Source organism: Manacus candei, unplaced genomic scaffold (genome assembly GCF_025592945.1).
Source record: "Manacus candei isolate 608988 ecotype Guabito, Panama unplaced genomic scaffold, ASM2559294v1 h1tg000016l, whole genome shotgun sequence".
In the NCBI taxonomy this organism is placed as follows: domain Eukaryota; kingdom Metazoa; phylum Chordata; class Aves; order Passeriformes; family Pipridae; genus Manacus; species Manacus candei.
The window spans coordinates 5272973-5300024 of NW_026138064.1; the positions used below are offsets into that span (position 1 = coordinate 5272973).

Genomic DNA, 27052 nt, shown 5'->3' on the forward strand with positions numbered 1-27052 from the left:
ACTTTTGTCAAGCAGCACAGGTGAGAAACAAAAAAAGGACAGAGGAAAGAAAACCTTGTCATCCATCTTTCCAACTGTGGTCACTCCTTTGTTCTGCTAATGTCCAAAATCAGCACTTCACTAGAAAGCAACACAAGTCACTGGTCTTCATGGAGGGGTGAAGACCTTACAAAATATGCTCTAAATAACTTTAAAAGATGCAGATATATAGTATAACCGCCTCTCTTTTATGTTTTTCCTACTATCAGGATGTTAATGGCATCTGAATTTTTGAAGCATGTGAATCCAAATCTTCTTTAAACTTGTTTTCTGAAAGACATTCATTCCCTTTGAAAAACTGAAACGATAGAGACCAGCACTTCCATGCATTCTCTCTTCTTTTTCTTATATGGATTTCTCCCGAGTCCCAAATTATTCAACAGCTTTTAACGTTCCCTTTGAGGATTCTAAGAACACAACCAACATCAAAATCTATTAGACAATTAGTGATTATTTCTGCTTTCTTTTAAGCAGGACCAGCACTTAATCCTTCTGATGCTTTCTAACACAAACCAGTCCTTTAATCTACACGCTAAGCTAAGCATGAATGCCCTGTAAAAGTCACCTTCCTTGTCTGTCTAATGTTATCACAAAAAATATTTTTTAAAGTACACATTTATCAAACCCTCTCAATTGCTTTGATTTCATTCAGAACATCTCAAGTGATTCTGGTAAACCAGCTATCAAAGCGGGATTCGTAGTAGAGTGGTATGTCTGATACCACTGCTGTCAAAGCAGCATCAGTGTTTATGCTGATCATATCTTGACTGAAAGGTTAATGGGGAACCTGGCAATAAACAATGTTTATCCAAAAGAAAATTGCAATTAACACACTTAAGATGTTTGTCATTCTCTCAGCATCCTTTAATAATGTTCTTTAGTTAATCTTCATTTTTCAGCTTTTGGTGTGAACCAGGATGTCCAGAGAGAGAGTTCCAAAAGTGATCTTCTGACATCATGTCTTCAAGAAACAATGAGGAAATGTAAGCATCAGCAGCACCTAAATTAACTAACACCTGCTGAATTGAAGAGAGATTGCATTTTTCCACTTGATAAAAGACAAATCCTGTCTTCACTTCCAAAGAAAAAGATCTGCTACTTAAATCAACCATTTTGGCAACTTCTAATAAAAGTTTAGCCTATGAATAAATAGAGTTCACTGTCCCCAGTACAAGCCAAGTATGTCACGACAAGACTTACCATTAATCTGCTCTACTAATTTCTCTAGAGTTCATACAACCCTATAAAGCTAAACTTTGTCCCAAGGATTTCAAGTTCCAGTAACCTTTGATTGATTCTAATACTCTCCAGGATGCAATTGAGTAGTTGTGCTGTCTTCTTTACATTATCTCCTTTTCTAGCAGGAATTTCCTGAAGTCAGACTCAAAACCTGAGAAACAGTGTACTTACACCCCTAGAGAGAACCTCCTACCAAAAGATCTACAGTCAACAGTAGAAACTGCTGTGCTGACAACACCAACTGGTTCTGAAAAAGCAACATTTCCAGGTTTATAACATGATGATAAAAAGAGAGAGAAGTGTAGTTTTTTGGGGGACTTATATTTACCTGTTCTGACAAGATAAAATTACAGCTCACAGTCCTTCTGTTTTGTGCTCCCATTACATGAAACTAAACCTCTAGCAAATGTAGAGATCCCTAAATCAAATAATCATCTTACAGTGAGTTGTACCCATTCATGCAAAACATTGATATCTACTAATATTAAGGTGGTACTCGAGCAAGGGCAATGAGCTCTATGCAGCTGTTTAATATCCTTCTTCTTTTGAGCATATGAAAAATACCAAGTAACTGTTAACAAATTATAGTGTAAAGATTTCTCTGTAGTTTTTTCCCATATAGTATCACAGGCTATTCAACCTTGTCTCTGCAAAGTCACCTTTCTTAATTCTTGCCACACTGAAACCACTCCTAAAAGAATAAGAGCCAAGTTAGCAGTCTGGAAGCTATTCCAGATTCCTAGTCGTGGAAAGCTATTGTTAGATCTGTGTTAATTTCCATAAAAAGTGAACACTGCTCTTCCTATGCTAACTGCTGATCTGTATATGGACATGCACAGTTCTCCCCAGTGACTTAAGACTTCTAAACTCTGCCAATTATTCTTCATTAATAATCAAAAATCCTTACACAACCACCACCAGCAGCAAGCAGTGGTAGTTTCATGTCCTTACCCATCCACAGAAATTCAGCGGTTAGGCCACATGGAGAAAGCATTTCAGTACAGGTTCTACTACAAACATCTCAGCTGGAAAGCAGTGAACAGGCACAGGGTAAGTTGATGATAACAACTTAAAATATGCTTACAGTTTTGAGACAAAAAGCCAGTAACCCTCCCAAAAATTAACCTGATCACTGAACATAAAATTGCACAGAACAGTGAAACAGACAGAGGATTGTAGCAGAGACTGAAGAAAAACAAGAGCACAAACAAGCACTCAACTCTTAAACGCACCGCAAAACATGGTAGAAGGGGGAGAAGAGAGCAAGTTCAGCTTTGCTGTCATCAGGGATAGCTACTGCCTCAACAAGACTTTAGCTAGAGATCTCCTTAATATGATAAGCTAACTACCTAATTAACAGGCAGTAGACGTGGAGTATTCAAACACTTTTTTCTACTACTTTTTTTTTCCTTAAGATCTTTAGAATTAAAGAACCTTCCAGAGGTGTGCAGATGGTTGCAGAGGGATGGTCCAACTACCTGGTAGTTGTTAGAGAAAAATGACAGCAGGATTTTCAAACAGTTCCACAGTTTTTGGAACATGGTGAGGACAACTTCCAGACACAGAGAAGGAACAAGCGAACAGAAGAGAGATAATTTAATATTAGAAATAATGCAAATCACAGGTTTTCCTATAGAAGCAGCAGCTAAAATTGTTAGGGTGGAATGTAACTTGAATAAAAGCCCTCAGAATCAGAAATTTCAGGAAAAGAAGGAATTAGTGCAGAGAAACAAGGATGATGAGGGACAAACACAAACAAAAAATCAAGCAACAGGTAATATTGCAGGCTGCTTGGGAATACATTCTATGAGGAAAAGGAGTACAGGATGGCTGGATGTTATTAAGAAGCACACGTACAACTGAAAGTACAACTTTACAAACTGCTTCTTAATTTAATCGTAAATATAAGAACAACTTAAAAAATGTTATTTATAACCATAATTAAATTCGAATCATAAAATCACATTATCAATTTCCCAAAGGCCTTCTGAACTGACAATCAGAAGCTTCATGAAAATAAATGGTGACAACAAAGACAAAGGTGACACAAAGAAACAGCACAAACATTTTGAAATAAAATCAGAGACACATGCAGAAGATAAAACTAGAAAGAAACTTTAACAAAAAGAGGTTATACAAATAAACCACAGGTAAAACAACAGTATTTTTAAAAGATCAAAGGAGCTCTTTTCTCAAGGAGAATGGGAGAAAAAAACCATAAGTTATGTTTAGATACATTTCATGTAAAGCTTGCTAACTGCTAGAAAAAATCCTCAGGATCTTGTGGAGAAGAGGCAAGCAGCAAGAGGACTGTGAAGAAGAGCAAACCTACCTGTCTTTCTAGGAAAAGGGTATAAGCATATATAAATGAAAATATTCATAATGATCAAATGCCTAAATAAACAATACCTATAAAATCTTGGAGGATAAGATGATAAAAATGCCACGGATTTCTTAAGGATAAATCCCATACAATAACCAAGTTCTTGAATGAAATAACTGGAAAAACATATGCTACAGTTTAGTACTGGTACAACCTTTGACACCACACCAATGATGCACTGTTTTCAAGAAAAGAGCAGTGTGCTCTAGCTTAAATCAACACAGGAGCATGGTTTGGAAACTGAGGTCAGGATTCTGCAGTAATCTGTAGCAGCCTGCTTCCAGCCACGTCTTCCTTTTTTTTTTATTTCAACAGCCCTGATGTGTATTTGCCAAGCTGTCACTGGTATTTTATTCAATACCTAGCACATTAATAAAATTAAATCACCCATAATTAAGTTAAAATAATGGAAATTATACACTCATTTTGAAATATGTAATTAAGTAACATTATACATTTTAGGACTTTCTTCCCTTCCTTGCTTTTGAGTTCAACTCACCGTGCACGTACCTCACACCAATCTGAATACCAAAACTTATGGTCCCTTCCAAAGGACGTTAAAATCACAGCCATGACACTATTCCGTTTCTGCTTTCTCTATATTCCATTTGCTTCTGTTTCAGTAGTAATACTATTTTGTTTGTTTTCACACTAGCATACACTAACCTGTGGTGAGTACCTGCTAAGAACTAAGTAAAAATTGAAACTTCAGGTCATGGTACATTATTTACTTTCCCCAGCCCACCCTAAGTAAATAAAAGTTAATTTCTCTGTAAATATTTAATAAGCTTTTCTTCTTTCAAAAGTAAACTTAATCAGTACTTTTTGATTGCACGACTATAATGTTTAATTGACTTCTTCAATGTAAATTTTATATCAGACAGACAAGATTTTTTTTCTTGCATTTTCCTAGAATGAACATGCCAAGAAGGGAGATCCAAGTTCATCTGAGCAATATATGAAGGCAATGGCATAACAAGGAAAACTGACATTTTCCAAATGAACTGTTCACACAAACAAACAGTGACTGTTCACAAATTATTGCATTTGCTAAAACTAATGAAAGCAAGAGAGGCAAGCCACATCCTTAAAAGATAAACAGTGAAGAATTCTGACAAAGCACCAGACAGTAATTAAGCTAACCAGCTACTTATTATTTCTGTCTTTCCAGAGGTCCAGGTGACACAACATATTTTGTAACCCTTAAATAGAATGTGCCAGACTGATCCTATATAGTCAGCCTTCCATTTCTCTTGCAGAGAGGGCAAAAGTCAGAAAGGAAAGGAAGCCTTTCATGGCAAAGCACTAATTTCTTTAACATGCAGCTACAGAAAGGTAACAAAAGTGGTCTCCATTGCCTGAACTAGCACCTGCCTACAATTGTGATGAGAAAAAAAGAAACAACATTTTACCAGCTTGTTTCTTCAGTACAAATTATGAGAAAAAACATTCCAGGATGGACAACCGTACCCTGAGAAGGTATGTATATTATTGCTAACTTAGTGTACAGTGATTACCTGTAACTGCTGCAGTGTCAGCCTTGTCACTGTTCTCATTAAAGTCAAGAATGAAGGAAAAAATACTTAAACTACAGAAAAGAAGGAAAAATGTTTTTCTTTTGTCCCTAAACCATGAAGCTTAGTTTAAACTAATACTTTACATCTCTTTGCTAATTTTTTGCTATTTTACCTTTCTTCAAAAAAAAGAATTCCATCTCAATGCAGTTGAATATCATAAAGCTCTTCAACTTTTAAAGCACTTTGGACAATTATTTTGAAGGGAACCCTTGGCAGTTAAATGACTCAGTTAAACTAAAGTTATAGGCTTTTAAATTAATGTTACACGATTTTTAGTGACATATTGAATTTAACCACAAATAAGAAAAAACAGGTATAAGCAACCTGGGTGTATTTCAATAATAATGTCTTTCTTGAGAGGTCAGTGGATTTTGTATGGTCTAAAAATCAAGCTATTAGCTGGACAGCCCAAGCTGAGATTGCTCATTTTTTTTCCTTCACTTTCATGTTTGGTTTTCATCTTTATTAAACATTTATCTTTTTTTATTTTTTAAAAAATTTAAAAGACCAATTTTTATTTTTATTTTTATTTTTATTTTTTTTTAGGCTTGCACCTACTTATGCCAACCCTGTGCTACATTTTATTGCAACCTTGTGATGATAAAGACTGCATTCCTTAACCTAACTATTCCTATTTATTTTACAGAAGGTCTGGAAATGAATTGAAAAAAAACAAAAACAAATTATAAAGTACACAAAAAAACCCCCTACTGTTCCAAGGGAGCCTGATACCAGAGTTCTGATTGACACAGAACTCTGTTTGAAGTGACACAAGTAGGGCTGGGCCTACACAATGGAGATTTATTTACCTTGAACATTATCTACTTAACTCTGATATTTTTACATCATTTTGCATGGCTATATAAAAAAACAGTTTTAAATAAAATTAAAATTTGCTTTTTTAATTATTTTTAGTATTTTTTATGCTATTGTGCTGAAGCACAGTAACAAGGCACAGTTCTTCTGATGACAAACCACCACTCACTAAAGGTTTTTATTTGATGGAAGAAAAAGAAATTAATGGAAAACTATCCACTAGGACCCTTATTTCCCTGTAGATTAAGAAAGAGAAAACAAAAATCTCAATGATGAAGAAATGAGGCTGAAAAACAGGGATCATACGTACTCAGTTTCTCTGGTGAAATGAGCCGGAATGACTGTTTCACAGTAGAAAGGCCAGCTACACATATGAAAGCGATATTTATTGGGATCTAGAGTCTGTCTAAAGCTTTCAGCTCTGTAGCCTAACACTAAAAAAGAAAAAAGTACTGCTGGAGCAGTCGAAACTTGTTACAAGCGACAGAGACAGGTACAAAACAAGTTGATGTAATAAGATGTTTGTTGAGAGTATTAAATAAATGAGTTGCTCAGTGGAGTCGAAGAATCAGTTCTCTTAATTCACTGTTTTTAACCTCCTGCTGTTTATACTTGCTTAGACCCATATGCCATCTCCTGTACATCCTCTGGGTGCCCAGAGCAGCCCTGATCAGGCCTTCTCATCTGCTTGCCTCCTGCTCCCAGAGCACTCCCATCACCCACACTGACAGAAACAGCTCACCCATGAAAAAGCTGGGGGGAAAAAAGGAAGGTAGAAAAAAAGAGCCACTTAGCTACACACTGGGATTACTTAGCCTAAGAAATTATGACTTTAAATACCACTGGACCACTGACATCAGCACCATAATACCACTGAAAAACTGCACAGACCTCACTTTCCTTGGGTCATAAATACTACAGAGATAAGAATATTTAATCTGAGCAAATAAGAAAATCCAGGTATTTCATATGCAAAGGATTAATGGGTTTTCGTCATATTTGGGGACAGCTACCATACTACCCTTCTTGCCCAATCCTCCTCCACCTCAGAGTGCTGAAATAAAAGTAAAAGTGCATTTTACTTTAAATATCAACTGTGGTTCAGTAAACAGGCTGACGTGCTATTTCATGTGAGACAAGAAACTGTGATTTAATCTCATTTTCACTAGCTAGACTCCTAGCTAATGTATCTGGGGACAGTTTAAGCCTGTGTTCGCTGTAAGACATCTGCATTTTATACCACTTGGCCCTCTGTATTTTCACAGCACATAGGTGAAAAATTAGCTGGGTTTCTTACACCTGCTGTGCAACAATGGGAAATCTCTATATACTCACAGATGTAGAAATATTCCCGGCCTGGCCTGAACTCAAATCCTAGTGAGAAGGGCGTGAAGAGTTGGAACTTTTCCGAGAACTTCAATGGTCCATTTGGGGAATGCGGCCGATTACACTCCCACCTCTTGAACCCCTTGGAAGTGTGATCACAGGAGCTGTAGCCATCAAAGTTCACCATGTACAGAACATAGCGTTCGGTCTTATCTTCTGGCACTGAGTCTTCATAGTGAGGGCAGAACACATCCAGGTAGTCATTGATGCAGACATCGATGTGGTAGTCGCCTCTCTGGAATCTGAAATCACAAGAGGAGTTCAAAAATGAGCACATTTAACTCAGGATGACCTTGTACCAGGGTAACATTCTCATAAAAGGGGCATCACTAATGGCACTTCATTTCACTCCAGCCATGCACATTCACTCTGAAAAATGATCCTTACAATTCACCAGAGCTATCAGAGACTGATTATGCAGGACCATGATCATACAACCTTCTGGATAAAGGTTTTGCTCTATTCTCTTACAAAATGAATCTGTTGCTAACACCAAGTTATAGGCACTCTTCCCCTACAGTTTACTGAACAAACAAAGAGAGCACCTGCTTTATCTAGTACTGATTTTGGGTTTTTTTAATTGAAGAAAGAAGCAAGAAGCAGCAAAGAAGCCAAAACTGCATCAACCTTCCCAAATCAGTGTCTATAAAAACATCTGCCTATGCATGCAAATAAATAAACCAGACATATCCTTTTCTCTTAATCAGGTAATAATCACCCCTGTGCTGAAAGCAGATTTGACTGCAAGTACTTAATAGTTACTACGTGAACACAAATAGGTTACTCTTTTTTCATAATTAGCAGCAGTTTGTCAAGATGTAAAGAAATGTCCATATTGCTTTCTAAAGAAATTTGCAAAGCAGTGCTTCTCCTTTGCCAGAAGTACACAGTGGAGACGTTGCTCTGTTCAGATGACAGGATTCTGGGATACGAATTATCAGCACTCAGCCTAATGTGACAGTTCTGAGTGAGTGCCAGTTGAGAAATGCAGTGCAAGGCACCAGCTGAGATGCATTTTATTATTGCTGTTATTATTACTGATGACTCCTTAGGGATGTGGAATGCTCATTTTGCTGGTGGGGAGGGTTTCCTTTTTCCTACCCTCCATGTTTCACTTACATTACTTTTCTAATGCCTACCATAGTATCTGGAAGAAACTACGGGAACAAATTCACTGCCTCCATGGGAGCTTATACTATGATGGATTTAATGATTCCATAAACCAGGTCTGTATGTCCATTAAACTCCCTGGGGCAGCTAAAGAAACCAACCACTGACCTACTCCACTTCAGGCTGACTGGGCTACTTGTAGCTTCTCTCTTTCACGGCTGCACTTGTCAAGTGTACCACAGAGCAATAAAAAGGCCATGACAGATTCAACTATAATACTTTTTAGCTGAGGGGCATATTTTAAACACCTGATGGGCTTGAAATCTGCCATCTGGATCCTTCTATCTAATTTCAGAGAAAAAGCAATGATTTGCTGGCCCTCTAAGGATAAATTCAGAGCAAACTATACCTTTTCATATCGCTACAATAATTTAACTTCAATAAAATAGCTTTTTAAAGAAGAAAAACTGCATACACATCAAAGCATGATATATCTGTATAATTTCAGCCAGTGCACAGCCTCACAGTTCCACTCTGTAACATGGAAAAGCCTCTCTGAACAACAGTTCTTCCAGTAGAATTTACATTTATCTAAACCATTGGTTAAAATATGTATTTTTGTACTTCAGTTCTTTGAAAATGTGTCACCTGAACAGACATCCACTTAACACACTTGCAAAAATGTATTGTTTTCAAATTGGTGTCTGTTCTCTGAATCAGTTAACAGTATGCCATTTCTTGCAGATAATGAAAAAGAGTGTAAGTAACAAATAGAGAAGTCACATTTGGGCAGTGACATCTCTATTTTTTCAGTTACAGTTTTAGTAAGTAAAAAGTAATATATATTTATATATACGTTTGTGTATGCATGTGTTTTTTTTAACCGTGTAGGTGATAGACAATGGAATCTTCTCAAAGGATTGTCAAGGTTACCTCTTATATCAGCCTATGCCTTCACAATAATGCCCAATTACAGTTTTCTGACAGAAATTGTATGCTTCCAGGACTATACTTGATACATTATATGTATTATTATTATTAAAACATGTTATTATTTCTAAAATACTTAATACTATACATAATACAGTCAAGATCAGACTGAACTCCTTATTATTAGACTTCTACAACACAAATAACCTTATGTGAACTGTTTTTCCACATTTTAAGTCAACTTCTTAAGTCCAACTCATCTGGCCTCTTTAGGCCCAAGGTACATTGTAATAAGATGCAGCTATTTCTCTCCTTTAACCAAAAGAAGAGTCTAGAGGGGGAATCTACCCTGTAAATAGCTGAATTTGAAGGGAAGAATCTAGCTGCACAGTCCATGATAATGGAGATGGTAAGTACAAAGAGGCAGACAACTAAATGGGTGAGCACACCTTAAATCCATGTTAGCAATGAAATCAAATTCATAACCTGCACCACTGACATGTTCTACCCAATACCGCAAAAATGAGCTAATCTGTTTCCCTTTTGGCAAAGTTTCCTACTGTATTCTTGTTAAATAAACAAAACCACAATGCAACTTTCCTCTTTGATCACTGGCATTTTAGCAGATTCCTTCTTATTTCTCCTTTATTTAAGTGCTGAAGCAGTTAAGTGTCTTCGTTCATTCCACACACTGTTAACTGCAGTCTGCAAAGCAGGTCTGAGACTGAAACATATGGACCAAGTCCTTTTTATCCCAGTGTCTTTTCCTCCCTGTTTCCCTGCTCTCTCAAGTTTCATTCCACAGTCATTCACCATAGCTAGAAAGTGTTTACATTTACACATTTAAAATGGGAAGAAATGGTGCATATTTTAAGTGATCTAAACTGGCCTTTAGCCAGTATTGTTGGCACAGCAGTACATCTGCTCCAGGGAAAACATGTACTGAGGTGTTTTATCAGGCAGCTCTGAGTGAAGTCTCTTTACTCCAGGTTATTGGCCAACTAAGATTCAGAAAGCAAGTATTTTTTCCCCTCTTGGAGTATCTCAAAGAAGTCAGTAATTAAAACCTCATCAAGTGTACTAAAGAGAGGCAGAACTAATTTTATGTTTCCAGAAGTGGCTGAGACCATTCTCATTTCTCCATCTACAAGTAGTGTTGTATTTACCTCCTCAAAGAGGAAATGCAAAGTCCTCTAATCTAAACAGAAAGACAAGAGATGGCCACGAGTTAACTCACAAAACACTTCATCAGCTCAGATTCCTCAAAGCTATTAAAGGAAACACCTCAGAAACACACTTCCAAGAATCTTCAGCCACATTTGAGAGGAAAACACAGGCTGAAAACCTCTTACTAATAGGGTAATGTCAAGTACTAGACTGAAACAAAAGTTCCATTTCAAATTAAAGCTATCTATATATGGCGAAAATCAAAACACGTAAAGGGAAGGTGGAATCCATTAACAGATGTTTGCCGAGATGATAGGAATAGCAGACCTCCCATCCCTTTATCCAGTCCCACTCAGAACAGAAAGCTTTCTAATAATGCTACTGATGTACTTTTCTCAATTAAGTCTTCATCCTGTTCTGGTAGATTCTCACCCAGACTCCCACACCCTTCTGGAACAATGCGATATCCTTATCTTTGTATAAAGATAAGGATCTTTATACAAACCCCACTGCAAGGAAAAAAACAGTCCTCTCTAGATTTCCATAGGAGAACATTATGTTGTGGTAGAAATCAACCAAAAAGGCTTCTCCAAAAATCTGACAGGATCTACAAACCTTCTTGCTAATTATGTTATTTGTCTCCACGCACTCTAGCTTAAATACAGCAAAACACAGCTGTTCTTCAAATATAATTAACCTTTGTTTTTTGTCAGGTAGCATTCAAAGAATGTCTTGGGAACCTGCATACTACAAAGCTACTATTAGGCAGTAGTGTTATAGAAGCCATTTTAAAAACAGAGTCAATTAGCTTCTTAATCTAAGCATTTCCATAACCAACAAACGTCAGCTTGCTACGCAAAACTTGCATACTGCTTCCAGCAAAGGCTATCATAGGAATGTTTCTGTGCTCAAGTGCCACTGATGAAATGTCCAGGTATTTAGGATGCAGAGAAATAACTTGGTGGTTATTTTAACCACAGAAACACAAGACCAGCAAAACACTTTTAAAGTAATTAATGCCTTCTGTATTGTGTTTATCCATTAACAAAAAGTGAAAGTACACTGTGTGCATGCTTCTCTTCATAATTTTAAGTCCTGAAGCAGAAGGGGTTCATCTTGAATTTAATAACTTTGCTGGTCACTGAAACAAGTGACAATTTATTTGAACAGATATTTAGATCGTTTAGATAGCTTCTGCTTGTTGCCTCCCCTACAAATCCTATTAGTTATATGCCATAGCCCTTCCTGTAAAATCGACATACCAGATGCTCTACTTCAAGTCAAGTGTACTGGAAAATTTGCCTTTTACTATGTCAACCTTTCTTTGTTTGCAGTCTGTTCTATCAAATGCATGTGGCAAGGCCTCACTTTGAACCAGAAAAGACTTCAAATAACTGCTCTGACAATGAATTACAAAATTCTGGTCTTCAGTCAGGTATCAGAAGGGATCAGATGCAAATGACCCCAATTCTGACACCCGCACAGCCTGTTAACACCAATGGACAGAGGGAGGACACTGCCACTGCTGAATGCCTTACACCAGTTGCCCTGTTGTCTGATAATCCAAAATGTAAAGGAACATCAACAATATTCACTGAATTAATTTATTCTTTGGGTAAATACAAACCACAATTGACCATAGTTTTTCAGAAACAGCACAGCAAAAAGTTGCCTGCTCTGTTTCCTAAGGAAAAAAGGCTTTTGTGAGGCAGCACATGTGCATACCTCGTGACTGCTGGTCACTCAGCTCCCCCTTTTTATTTTCATGACCAGTAAGCCACTTTAAACTAAATTTAGTGGAAACAGTGAGGTCTCAGAAAGAAGTCTATTCCTACAAGTACCATGAACAAGGCAGCCAGGTAAAAAGATCCCATAAGTATCCCAAATGTAGCTGGTTTCTGTGGCTGGGTTTTGGTAGCAGGGGGAGGGGGGCTACAGGGGTGGCTTCTGTCAGAAGCTGCTAGAAGCTTCCCCTGTCCGGTGGAGCCAAGGCCAGCTGGCTCCAGGACAGACTTCCTGCCACTGGCCAAGGCTGAGCCAATCAGGAGTAACAGTAACATCTCTGTGATAACATATTTAAGAACGGAAGGTTGTTGCGCAGAAGATTTCCAGCCAGAGAAGAGCTGAGTGAGAACACGGGAACAACAAAGTAGACACCAAGGTCAGTGCAGGAGGTGCTCACACACCAGAGCTGAGGTTCCCCTGCAGCCCGTGGTGCAGACCATGGTGGAGCACCTGTGCCCCTGCAGCCCAGGGAGGACCATCAGGGTGCAGAGACCCACCTGCAGCCCATGGAGGAGCCCATGCTGGAGCAGGTGGATGCATGAAGGAGGCTGTGACCCTGTGGGAGGCCCAAGACGGAGCAGGGTCCTGCTGGAGACCTGCAGACCATGGAGAGGGAAACCCACGCCGGAGCAGGTTTTTCTTGGGTAGGACTTGTGGCCCCTCTGGGGGACCCACATTGGTACAGCTCATTTGTGAAGGACTGCACCCCATGGAGGAGTGACCCATGGGACAGCAGTTTGGGAAGAAGTGCTGCCTGAGAGATGGACTCATACCGGAGAGGTGCATCAAGCACACTGTCCTGTGTCCTCCCCATGGGAGCAGGGGAAGGACTCCTCTCCCTGAGCAGTGGCAGAAACAACAACTGACCGTAACTCCCCTTCCCCATCCACCTGCACCACTGGGGGGGAGGAGGGAGAACATGGAAAGAGTGGGGGGAGGAAGGTGTTTTTAAGACTGTTTTATTTCTCATTCTTTGGCTCTTATCCTGTTAGTAATAAATAGTAAATAGTTAATAGTAAATACTAAATAAGTACTATCCCCACTTTGAGTTTTGTTTTGCCAGTGAAGGTAATCAGTAAGTGACCTCTCCCAGCTCTTATCTAAAGCTATCCTTAGCTGTTTTTTTTTTCTTTCCTCTGTCCAGCTGCAGAGGGAGAGAGCAGCTTTAGTGGGTACCTGGTATCCGGCCAGGCTCAACCCACTACATTGACAAAGGCTGAATCTCCAGTAGATTAAACATTTATTAGACAACAGAAACATCTCTTACAAATGCTCTCGGGCACAGGAAAGGGTTGAACTGAAAAAAGAATTATGTTGAAAACTAAGTTTTCAACTTTGCGTCAACTGGTTATGGAATAATTTGCTTAAATTATTAATAACAGAGAGATAAGTAGGTTTTTGTATATGAAATAATACACAAAACCCAAACATTTTCTGGAAACCATTAACACCATTTAAAAGGACAACATTTTGATTGCTCTTAGGATGTGATGATGTAGTTATTTACCATTCCACAGTACTGAGCTCTCTCATAGCTTTGTCTCTGTTTAGGTAGCAAGTGTGGTGCACCAGGCCATTCCAAGCTCTCCTCACATCCTATGACTGGAACATGGTAGTGGAATTTGTGCCTCGTTATTCTTTTACACACGTCAAGCCCCCTCATTTCAACTTAAAGCTGTTAAGTGTGATGGGGGAAATCTTGTGGTTGTTAATTATCTGAGGGGTTGTGGGATTAAGTGTACCATTTTACTGCAGATAATTTTAAAGATGCTATTTCTGTGCTATGGAAAAATAACCTCTTTAATGCTTTCCTGCTCTTTTTACTGGCTTTGTCACAACATTTCATAAACTGTTTCCATAGCTCTGCCGACATCAACAATGATTCCAATGCACAAACAATGAAGCAATCAAAGAGCTATTTTAATTTTAGCTCTATTCAAACAGAAAGAAAATTCAACATTTTCCAGATGCTAAGAGAAGTGTGTTTGCTACCAGTAGCAAGCCAGTGACATTTTAGATGTCTAGCAGGATATTGCTAATCTGAGCAAGCAAACAAAAAACCCCTCTAATAAAAAGAAGCAGTCTGTGATCTTTTAGTCCTTAGGTTACAGTTTCACAAGTTAAAACAAGTTCAAGACACCATGAAAAAGCACTATGTAGGACACAAAATCAAGGCTGTTGCTCAAAAAAACCAGTATTCAAAAATTATGCCTAGAAAAGACTGCAAGCTAAGTATACAATGCAGAAAGAAACTTATTCTCTTGTCATTAAGTCCTCTATTCAATTAGCATTTATTGGAGTAATTAAACACTGGGAAAGGATGCCAGGCTAATTGTTAGATTATGATAATTACACAGCTTTGCTGTGCTACAGCTGATCAAAATAAGATGTGGTCACACACATTCCACTAAAGCTTCTCTGCAATCATCAGGCTACCATGGGAAACTTATGACTATAATAAGGCCACTTATTACTCATTCATTATCAATCAGGCAGAGAAACTTATTATTTGTAACCTTCGTTTTACTCTCCCACCCACTCTGCCAGAACAAGCCTCCCAAAAGGTTGCACCCAGGTCTCTGCCTTCGGCTGGCTCCCCTCCCTCATAATTACACAGCTGAGCAGAATCAGGCTCCTGCACTTGAAAGAGTTCATCAGACTTCAAATTACTGTTTCACAACCAGCCGCAAGCGCCTATCACGTTTCTTGAACAAGCCCAGTGATCTCCCTGCATTTCACTTCACATGCATCTGTGGGAGATTTACCTTCCCCTTTGATTCTCCTATGTCCCTCTCATCTGGGAGATTTTTCACATTTACTTAGATGGGTCCAAGAGCAAAAAGCAGAAAAAAAAATGCATTAAGATGGACCTCATGAGAAAAAGCGTCAGTTTTATGTGGCTCGTCTCCCTAGAGAATCTCATGCCTTTACCCCTTCTTATCAGCCAACTGTATAAGAAAGACATTGTGCTTTCTTGTTTGGAGGGCTGGGGGGGGGAGTTTGTTGTTAAAGAACAGGGTTCTCACCAGCTACCATTGTACCTGGTACTTTATACTGCCTATTTACATGAGACAAACAAGTGATTTACTATGGGGACTAGAACATGGGAAAAAACATGAAACAAACCAGTTTGAGCTAGCATTCAGGTTTTTAAAGAAACAAACTCATTAAGCAGTGAGTAGCTCCGAAGAGTCACAAAATTTTTGGCCAGAACAGAAGAAATTCACCCAGAAAAATACTAAATTCGGGAAAATTATTTTTATTCTGTGCTGATAAAAAACTAGACCTTTTAAAATGTTGGAAGCACCAACCCCTTCATTGGCAGTTGAGCTGGAAACGTCTTAGATAGGACAGGCCAAGGTTTACAACAATGGTAAAATAACTGATCAAGCTTCCCTTTCTTGAACTTCACTTTTCCCATACTATTGAAATTTACAGTTATCCTGCAGGTAACCACTTACAAATTTTTAATTCTCTTAACTTCCAGAAGCAAGAAACTTCCTCAAACCAGTCTGGTAGAAGTCTTTAACCTTCTGGAGGGAAAAAAAAAAAAATCAAAAATTTTCACATTGTATGGGGGTTTTTCTGTTGTTTTTTTTTTTAATGCGCCTTGCCTGAAACACATTGTTTGCAAAACAAAGAAAGCCTGCATCCAGAGCGAGGCTTCTATTAGAACTATGGCAAAAAAGACTGAAAAACACAGGAGGAAAGGAGTGGGTTTTAGTGGGAAAGGGATACGTCCTATTTAAAATGCACAAGTTCTTTGAATGACATACCTGTGTTAATTCCATTAACCTGAGAGACATGAAATACCCTTTTTTTTCTGGTTCTATTGCTGAACAAAAATTTCAGTTGCATCGTAACAGTAAACAGTGCCAATGACTTTACAGTATAGACATATATTTTAGTTATTTTTATTATTGAAAGGCTCTTTAAGAAATAAATTCTATAAAAAAATATGTTTACTCCACTTACGGTTAATAATTTCCCCCTTACACTCATAATTATGTTTATTTATACAGCTGGGTCCTGTATGGATTTTTTATAGCTAGCACTGCAGAAAGATATACGTTCAATGATAATGCAAACATTAAAAAATAGAAACTAATTGCTCTTCTCTGAGTAGATATGAGGGAGGGAATTAACAAATCAACGTTTATTTCCCAACTATAAATCCAGAGATTCTCAAGTAGTGCAGCACCTTCACCCACTTAACTTCACACCAACCTGCACCTCCTAATCAATGAGCTGGACATTTTTCATGTTGTGTATTAAAACTGTTTCCTCAGACTCTGCATTTGTAAAGTTTGTTCAAAGCTGGTACATATGACTTTCCCCTATCTCTTAGAATTTCTCTTTTGCTGCAACTTGTGAAGCAAAGAACTTGTTGCATCTTGGGGGCTTCAGTAACACAGGCATGTTGTTGATGATCAGGGTGGTAAAGGGGTGCAACATGTCAGAGCATTGCTCCTGATGAGGTCAAGCTCTCATTTCCCAGCTGTCTCAGCTCTGATAGCTTTAAACCCAATGACTACACACTACCTGACTATTTATTTTCCACTGCTGTGGGCATTTAAGTTGCAGAGAAGGATGAAGATAGAAGGGAGGCGAAGGTAAAGGAAGAGCTACTATTATGTCAAAGGCATCACTTAGATTTACAGGGCAACTTCAGTGCTGAAGCCTAGTAACAATATCTGAAAGGTACCACACCCAACCAGATACTGAAGGCAGCCTCAGATTTGTGTTTAGAGCCTCTATCCACACTTTGAATCCAAAATGTCCAGGTTGAAGCCAGTCTCTTTGTTAAGTTGATTTATGGACACAAGCTCATTACTTGTGTTCACATTAGTACTACTCTGGAGTTCACCAGCAACATTTATCCCACTTTATCTGATGTGGAATGAGGAGATCTGGTAATTACTACTCACATATTTTTAAATGTGGTCATCAATATCCTCCACACACGACTCTACATTTGTCTGCTTTAGACATTAACAAAACAGAACATGTCAGCTTCATCTTTTATTCCATGCTTTTGCTTGAAAGTACAAAATCTACCTCAGCTACCTCCTTCCTATACCAGAAAAACTGCAGTATGCTTATTCAATAACCTATCTACTGTTCTTAAAAAAGTAAAAAGGTTTTACCCGAGCTCTGCTGTAGTGACACACAGTTACTGTCAGTCACATTTCAAAGATAATAACCTTTCCAGAGTTTAAATTCTTAAAAACCAAAACAAAATAATAACAGAAAACCCCTACAGGTAGGAATACTACTAAAGACTCTGAACTGGACTCTTAACAACATATGTTGACCATGTGTCTATCGTAGAAGACACAGTCTATCAGCCTTGATGGAATGTGATTCTGAGAGTGGTATTTGCTAACCCTGCCTGAGGCATGTGCTGACATCTGTTAATGGATATGGAGAACAATGCCCTATCTGCAGAAAGGTCTTGCTTCTCACACTCACAAAATGAAAGAAAAGAACATTTGTCCAACAAGCATGTTGACCTGCACACCGAGTAACAGAGATAAACCTCAGCTAGTTTTCAGAAGGAAGTGCACGCAGCACAAGTCAGCTTCACAAATTTGTTTTCTCACTAATATATTAAAAGTAGAGTGATGGCTAACTTTATAAACTGAAACCTCCATCTCTTTCATACTCCCAGAGGAAAAAAACTGCATCAGTTTGCACCAGTAAACATACATGGGCAGCATTTGAGAAAAAACATACATTTTGATAAAACTATTTCTTGCATATACCTACAGTTGCTGTTGTAGAGAAATGCTTTTCTCTGACATTAAGTTATAGTTGTTTATTATTAATCTCAAAATCTGTCAACAAAATTAATTTAAAATATTTTGTCACTGAATTAGAATTTGGAGACTCAGACACCCTAATAACTCATAACAGGTAAAATCTACCACTTAATTTTCCAACATGCAAGAGCATAAAATGAAACTAATCCTCAAGATGTTTCACAGTATTTTTATGTTTAATAAACCGTGTATATTTTAATAAGCTCTGGTCATAATCCACATCCTTCGGCTAAAAGGAATTAATCCAGACATAATATAAAATAGCCTGAGCAAAATGTACAGGGGAAAAAAAAAGCACCACAGACCCATACAAACAGATCCAGCAACATAAGAAATTCCAGTATGAAACCACAATTTGCTATTAACATGAATAACCTATAAATTCAAATACATTACTAAAAGCAATTTGAACTTATTAAGGTAAAAACCAAGTTAGAATAGCTAACAAGTACATATATTTATTTATCTGCATACAATTTGCTATCAGGAAAGTGGACTTCAATCAATGAACTTATTTCTTGCTACATAATTTTCTTGTTTCTATTTAAGAGACCCACAGGAAAAGTATTTTCTTTCTTGACATGGAAATGGCATTTTAGAGAAAGTTCTATGGAGAAATCTAATCATTTATCCTTTTTCCTGTTACCCTTCTTTATTAGTCTCTCTCTTATGCTAGGCAAACTAGGAAAAGAAGAACAACTGCAGTTTCAAATTACAGGAGCAACAGTAGTACAACTATTATTAATGGTAGAAATTTTTTCTTTTCATTCCTAGAAGTAATTTATTCTAAAGACTTATCAGCATATGGAGTATAGAATTTTCCATCAGGTTTAATCTTGATACACATTGTCTCTGAACAATAGGACTTAAAACAATTTTTCACCTAGAGACGTTTTTCTTAGGGTTTGTATATCATATGAATAAGATAGGTCCTGATCCAAATGAGTTTCTCTGTTTACAAATAGCATGTAAAAAGTCTGCACTATAAAATGCCAATTAATCTTTAAAACACCTAAGAAATTGCAAAGATTATGATCTGATGGGCAACAATTTTTTTTTTAACTGAATGAGACTGACAAACCATGGAACTCAATGCAGCTTTTATATTATTCCTCCCATTCTTTTTCAAATTATGAAGCTCCCATAACATTGTTCCTATAATGGAGCTGTGGAATTCTTATTTCTTCAAGAGTGACTGAAAGAGTTTTTCAAAATGTAAAACTGAAACTTGAATTGATAAAAGTTGCAAAACCTGCTCATTTACTTTTATATATATGTGAAAGTTACTCACACGGGAGAAAATAGAAAAAAATGCACTACTCTCAGATCAACCAGAAATTTCTGAGGTAAAACTGAAGCTATTCTCCTAATTTCCCTCTTGCAGTTTTCTTAAAAGTGTTTCCAAATTAATCTTAAACGAATTCTAATGTTCAACCTGTACTGAAATCGCTACATGCACAACTGAATTATGATCTTGCCTGCATAAAACATAGTAACTATTTTTCAGCGTAGAGACAAAGTTCAGGATAAGAAGCAGAGAATATCACAGACAAATTAAACCAATGATTTCTTCCCCTGCCCTCCCTTCTTCTTCCTACTTATAAGGGCACCAGAAGGCAGGTGTGACAAAGGGAGTGCACAGGTGGCATGAACCATTACTGTGTATTGGGAAGCTTTTACAACCTTCCTCAGATGTTACAAATTAACTACTGAGCATACAAACTATTTCTTCATTTCGTTTTTACTCTTAAACACTAGTTTAGCATTAAAGAAACAACCCTAAAACTCAAGAATTAAGTGTTCATAGCTTAAGCAGATAAGTGGGGCATAACCACAAAATCTGAGGCTAAACAGCTTATACAATTTAGACCAATTGTGTGGGCAAAATCTCAGTTACAGCGCTCAAAGTGAAAAGCAAGAGAGCAGTCGTCCTGGGCCAGAGCAAACTCTCATCAAGACCAACAAAATATTCCTCCCACACTGGCCAACATAAGATATCTAGAATACATTAAATAATAAGTCATACCTCCACAGCATGTTCTCACAACAGCCACCAATCTTTTGCATAATCAAGAGATTTGGGCTCTTTGTGCTTAGTAAGAATGATTGATTTTTCTTAATCAATTGGTCTGACCATTTATTGAAAACCTGGAAACTATTGGAATGTAGTGCACTATGGTCTGTGGACACTGAGTGATACAGCTGGGCTGCCAAATGGAAAAGTACTGCTCCCCTGCATTTCTGGGCCTGACAACTGACAATTTCTACCAGACATTCCAATTATACCATGATTTTCCTAGCAAAGAAAGTAACACAGAATCTATGATGCTACACTGTTGAAGAGTGATAAGAACACAAGTGCCTAACCAAATGCAGAAGTCCTCAAATGATTATCAATTGAACATTTTCACCTTTGCTACCTGCAATAGTAAAAGGCAAGAGTGCACCTTATCAACTCTTGAGAGACAAGATTCCTTTTTAAGGACAAATTTATTCATTGGAGAAAATGTAAATCTTGATTTTCATTATCCCAGATCATCCAGATTCTAATTTTAATCACAATAACATAAGAATATATTAAAATCTCTGTTTAAAAGCATCTCACCAGCTCTCCAAGGAGTCTTCCACATAAAAAAAAAGCCTAGACAAATGAAGGCTGCTTAGTTTTCTACTGTCTCCAATGTAAGTAGCTACTTACATTTTGATGATTTGCTGAAAGGGAATTCAGACCTCAATATTTGTCCTTTCATCTTGTACAACTCATAACAAAAATACTGCAACTGAAAAATCTTGTATTGCACTTCAAAGACATCCTAAGACTTTTATTGTCCAGCTTGTCCTGTGCTTTTAGATGTGCTTGAGGATTCATAATCCGTTTCTTTAGGGACACTCTTATATTGCTCAAATTTTCTCTATAAGGTTGCTGAGAGGTTATCTATGCCCAAAGATGTGTTTGGTGTAAGAATGTTTACAGCGAAGCAAACATAACCAAACTTGGTTTACATCTGTTTTTTCCTACCACATGGCAAGAAACATCTGTAGAGAACTCCACTTCCTACTCTCAAATGAAAAATCATCTCCTAAATTATGCCTTCCAAGCTCCCAGGAGCAAAGTGCAATTTAAGGCTTTGGAGTTCACCAAACTGGCAAACAACATGCTGCAGATGGGGGTCATTTGCTTTTGTTTCCTTCTTCTTCCCTTCATCAATTAAGTGGGGGAAAAAAACAACCTTTAATTTTTTTGTACATTAAATATGTCTAAATAAATAAAAATCATGGTTTAAAATACACTATAAATAAGTTTTAATTTATTAAGACTCTAACTTAAGTATAGTAATGCATCTATCTACTTTAGCTTTTACATAAAAGAAACAAAGCAGCCTGAACCTTCCAAATCCTTTGAAAAAGGTTAAAAGTTCCTTGAATTACAGAAAGAAATAAGCCAACAGAATATTACTGCCTTTTGCTAAACCATGATACTGTTTTTGCTGAGTTGCTGAATCAAGCTATTTAACTATTTTTTCCATTTCATCAGTCATTTTGCCTCTGTTTATAAACTAGTTCTGTTAACGATGAAGCTCTCTCAGCTTTTTAGTACATTTTCTCCCTTACTCACACCTTGGCATTTTTTAACTCTGGCATTTAAATGCCCTTAAATATATGCTAGATACTTTGCCAGATTACAGAATGGTCTGAGTAACAATGCATGAATATTTATTATTTAGCTATGACTGATGTAAAAAACACATCCTGACACTGTAGCTCCAAAGTTCCTAAAAGACTACAGACATGTGACTATTAAGGCCCTCTGTTCTAATAAGCAGCTCTGTTCAAGACAGCAATTAAACCGATGCTTTAGATCTAAGCACATATTAAACCAAAGGATTAAGGTAAATGGTTAAATACTTTCCTGAAACGAGGCCTAACTGCGCAGAAAGCACTCAACAAAGCAGTGAAACTGCATGGACTAAATGTAAAATTATTCATAATTATGCTGATGTCAGAGGAAAACTGCCTCAGCCAAAGGAGAATGTGTGAACACAGCATTTTATGATATGAAACATGATAACGAATAACTTCATACTGAGAATCATTCATTACCAATATTATTACAGCAATTCCTCTTATGCCTCTCATTTAATTATTCTGTCTCCAGAAAACTGAACTACAGATATCTTAGTGGTCAATACTTGACTCTTAATCCACAGAGGGAAAGGGTTACAAAGCTTTTACTTTAATTAGTTGGCACATTTTACAGCGCCCAAAAAAAAAAAAAAAAAAAGTTCTTACTGGTATTTTAAATATGGTTCTTTGGTCCATCAGAAGATCATGACATTACCACCACTATATCCACAATAAGCAAGATAAAAAATGACCTGAGACTTTATCAAGACACCACCATTGATCTTACCACTAATCTGAATGTAGTGGCAGCACCTAATTCCTGTGTGTTCAAACATTAAAGCTTAATTCACTTCACCCATGTAATTTTCTCAGTTCTATGTGCTAAGACAATGTTCTTCATTAAATATCCAGACAGCAAAAGACTAAAAAGACTATTGATTTTACTGTTTATCACCATTTATGTATCTGTGTGTTGCATAAAAACACAAAATGTGTTCAAATGTGTGTGTGCTCATAACGCATGGGGTATGGAATAGCCACTGTTCTTAATGCATTACAAATTACTAAACTTGTGTTAAGGCTAATTGAAACCTGTTCTTCCTTTCAAAATCAATTATTTTAAACTTCTCAACCTATAGAGATCATTTCCCAGTGCAGCACAACAGAGAAGATGACTTCTTAATATGTTGGGGTTGATTACCTAAACATTGTTTCTCTCATTTTTATACTCTTGAAACTGAATTATTTTATCTGCTGAACATTGTTATTTAAGTTCTTCAAGGTACAGAAAACTTAAGAATCTTCATTTTGCTAACACTACAAAAACCAGCTTCTGTTCCCAAAATTTTATTAAACTGCAGTGGTAGTGAGATCACATAGCTACAAAACAGCCACTTAAGCTGAGTTCTTCCATCAACAAATACAGAAAAAGAATCATCTTGACATAATTACTTTTAAGAACAGACAAATTTGGTGTAAAACTCCCAGACTGTCCCAAGATGGAATTCTTATATTCATTATTAACTGAAGGAATTCATATTCTGGAAAAAAAAAAACACAGTTTTTTTACTATTCCATACTACTTTTTATGCTACAGAAATATTAAGAAAATTACATTAACAGTAATAATTTAGATATCAAGTAGACCACTTGGGCAGATAAACTCCAGCAAAGCAGAACGGCATCAAAGCAGAACAACATCAGCTGAGTGCAAAAATAATATGGGAAAGCCAGAATTAATGACTGAAGCAGGCTTCAGGTAGAAGGAGCACATTGCCATTTACAAATACAAAGGTTCACCACATGACACCCCCAAGTTGTATATTTGATTACATAGCTGACTGCTTAAAATATATGTGTTTATGTATGAAAATAAGTGTTACTGATAAAAATACAGAATTAGGTACACACTCAAAAACATATGCATGGTATACCAATATAACGTCTACAATTTCATGCTACACATTAGGAACTTAAGCTCTATTTATTGCCTAGGTTAGTAATCTTTCTCTTTTGAACGACAGCTCATGCCTTCCGGAATCAGAGTAATATAAATAGAGCATGAACACAACTGAGCACTTCAACAGAAGGAAAGAGGGTCTTAATGACAACAGGTGGAGCAAAACAGGTATTACTCAAATACTTGTTGATAGGATTCAAGAGTGCTCAAGGCCATATGATGCTTAGGGCCACAGGGGAAATCAGCAGAGACCTAACCTAGCTAATTGTCTGCCTTGATTGTGATGGTTCTGATTAGAAAAATAATCAGCTCTCAGCAGCCCTTAGGCTAAAATGCCAACTTGAGGGCTTTTTTTTTTTGTCCGATGATGGTGCACTGCAGAATGAATGCCAGATCACATCATTAAACCACTCTTTCAAATATTAAAGGAGTTCCTATATGAACAAAGCCAACAATTCCCTTTGTAATTAGCTTGAACATTCTCCTTTGTCATGTTGAGATGGCATTCACATAGCCTAAAAAAATGCTGACCTCCATTTTTTCTTTGGATATGGAGAACCAGTCACACTTTGTGACTGCAAAACAAGAGCTGTACAATTCCAGCAGTAACTGGACCAGTCAAAGGTTATCTAATGTTTTATTAAATTATTAAGAGCTGGCTGCACATGACACAAAAGTTATTTTAATTTCTTTTTAGTGTTGTTTACATTTTATCTAAATATGTCAATCCACAATAAGACACCCATTTTTCTTTCTCTAATTGACCACATCATCTCTACCATTTTTTTCAATACACGATTCACATTCACAGTCATCAGGAAAACTTCAAGCCAGACATATTCAAAACAGCTATCATACTACGCTTTCTCAATACTGCTCTGTTCTTTATTCTGAAACTTTTGGTTTATGACTTCAATAATTTCATCCTTCCACTAGTTGCTTACTGCTGTAAAAAAAAAAAAAAAGTCAATATTCATTTGAATGTAAAGTAACACGTATAGGCTAGTAATTTTAAGATGCACATGTTGTCACCATTTTTGCACCCTGGTAGATTTAGCTGACTTAATTACTTCCAAAACAGTTAAGCATATCATACAGAAAAAGCTAAAAAGCAAAGGAACAAAGGAGCGCAAAACAGCTTTTCATAATGATCCAGCCTTCATATACATAGAATGAAAGCCTTAAGAGTAGCTTTCAGTTATGCAAGGAGATGTAGGCATCCCTCCACATGGTTGACTGAAAAAGGAGACCCAAAAGCATGTCTTCAAAACAATTATCTACAATGAAATACGAGCCATTTCATAAGGGAAAGCAAAGTCTGAAACATCTGATCTTTCACATCCTCCCTTTAAGAATGTCCACATTAATAAAACTAAATATGTCATCGACAGCAAGGTATGAATGTCTGAACGGCAAAAAAATTAAAATCAACAGTCACTAAGTACACTTGACACCTAAAGATAATTATACATGTATGGGAATCCTGATAGCAGCTATTTCTCCTGTGCCCATTTTGAGCTATCTGTCTTCCAGAAAGTTCACGGAAAGAATGTGTCAAACTGTCTATTAAAAGTACAACCAAAATATGCAATAAACACATCCATATTTTAGCCTCTGACCCTTGAAAGCCAGCACATTTTTTACATTCTTCTTGTCAGGATAAGCAAGAATCAGCTAGTTGTGTGTATCTACGCCCAGCCCCACTCATGTCGCTAATGGGTCCTGTATAAGGGGAGACGTGCAGAACCCTTTCACATTTACAGCTGCCAAATGTGTTGCCGGAAATAATTTAACCAAATAAGGAATGAGTAAATGTGTGAAAGAGCTTACTGCAGGCCTAGTTTATAATCCTCTACGTGTCAAGAGACCATACGTCTTTGCCAAATAGAAATTTTCTTGAAATGATAACTGTCCCCAGCTCTCAGAACACTGTGCAAGGACTGAAGGAGAAAACATGTTTTTCCCCAAACCGAGCTCCCTCCAGCTGTCTCTCCTCAACACTGTAGTTGAGGCTCAAAGTATTCTAGAGACAGAAACTTTTTCAGTTGGCTTAGTGTGAGCTGCTCATTTCACCAAGACTGCTAATGAACTGTAAAACCAACATTTTGGTTCAGTTAACATTGGCATTCCAGCTCCCATAATGTATGACAACCCTGACTTACTGAAGCAGAACCTCCACTTTTGACTCTTCAGCATGTAAGTTTCACCTGCACAATTCTGTTTTGCAAGCAGGATTTTCAGTCCATTTTTAATGCATATATACACACATGCACCTCCTACACCTTACCTTAGGGTAAACCTATATATATATATACACATACATACATACATACATACATATATATATATATATATATAATATATATATATAATATATATATATATATATAACTACAACTATTCTTCTGATATGAAATCCAGTAAGCCACTAAACAATACTGTAATTAGAACCAATAGCTAATTAAATCAACTCTTGATTGCATTACTGTTTTCACTTATTAACTTTGCTGATGCCTGATGGTTTACATGGGTGTGGTCAATAGCGTAAATCAAGGGCACCGCCTATGCTACTACAAAGCCTCGCCACTGTCAGATTATTGGATCTGCTCCTCTGTCTGTCACCTGGTTCACAGTCTCCACAGACATGCTGGTGAAGCTCTTACGAAAAGAAGCAGTGTATAGTAGTAGGACTACACAGCAATACAAGAGACAGAAGAGCCAGCTGCTCTCAGAACTGCCATGTAGCCAGGAAAGGTTTGTCTGAACAAGTAGAGCACAAAGTTGCACTACTTTCAAGGTTTGTAGTTGTAGAAGCATGTGCTCAATCTCAGTTTCAGCCAAAAGACACATCCCAGACTTTTCAGTACCCATTAAAACTGCAGAAAATTTAAACATCCTCTTGGTACAAACAGTAAAAATCTCAGAGTAAACAAATGTTCCTATGAGCCTAACCAAACCACTGATTACCCACAAGTAGTCTCATACAAGGGTCAGTGTGGAAGAGTTGCCTTACTCACTGACTTATTACAACGTCAAGAAACAACTTGGGATTTTGAACTCTAAATCCTCCCTGTCAGTAAGCCTTAGATTTACATTACCAAAAAATGTTCTGCAGAGATGGTTTGGATTTGGCTAGCAGGGTTACATCCAGCATCTACAAAACTGCTCACGTGTTTATTTCCAGCCTGCTCTGATGGACTTTGCAGATCAGCAT

At 37.2% G+C, this 27052-nt stretch overlaps 1 protein-coding gene across 3 annotated transcripts in view; it reads right to left on the reverse strand.

Annotated features, from left to right (window-relative positions):
- EFNA5 (ephrin A5) overlaps positions 1-27052 on the reverse strand; it is a 214669-nt gene that overhangs the window by 31456 nt on the left and 156161 nt on the right. For all 3 annotated transcript variants that reach the window (XM_051782699.1, XM_051782697.1, XM_051782698.1), the window contains exon 3: positions 7390-7682. In XM_051782699.1, coding sequence (XP_051638659.1) covers positions 7390-7682 — 293 coding nt within the window. The remainder of the gene's footprint in view (positions 1-7389; positions 7683-27052) is intronic.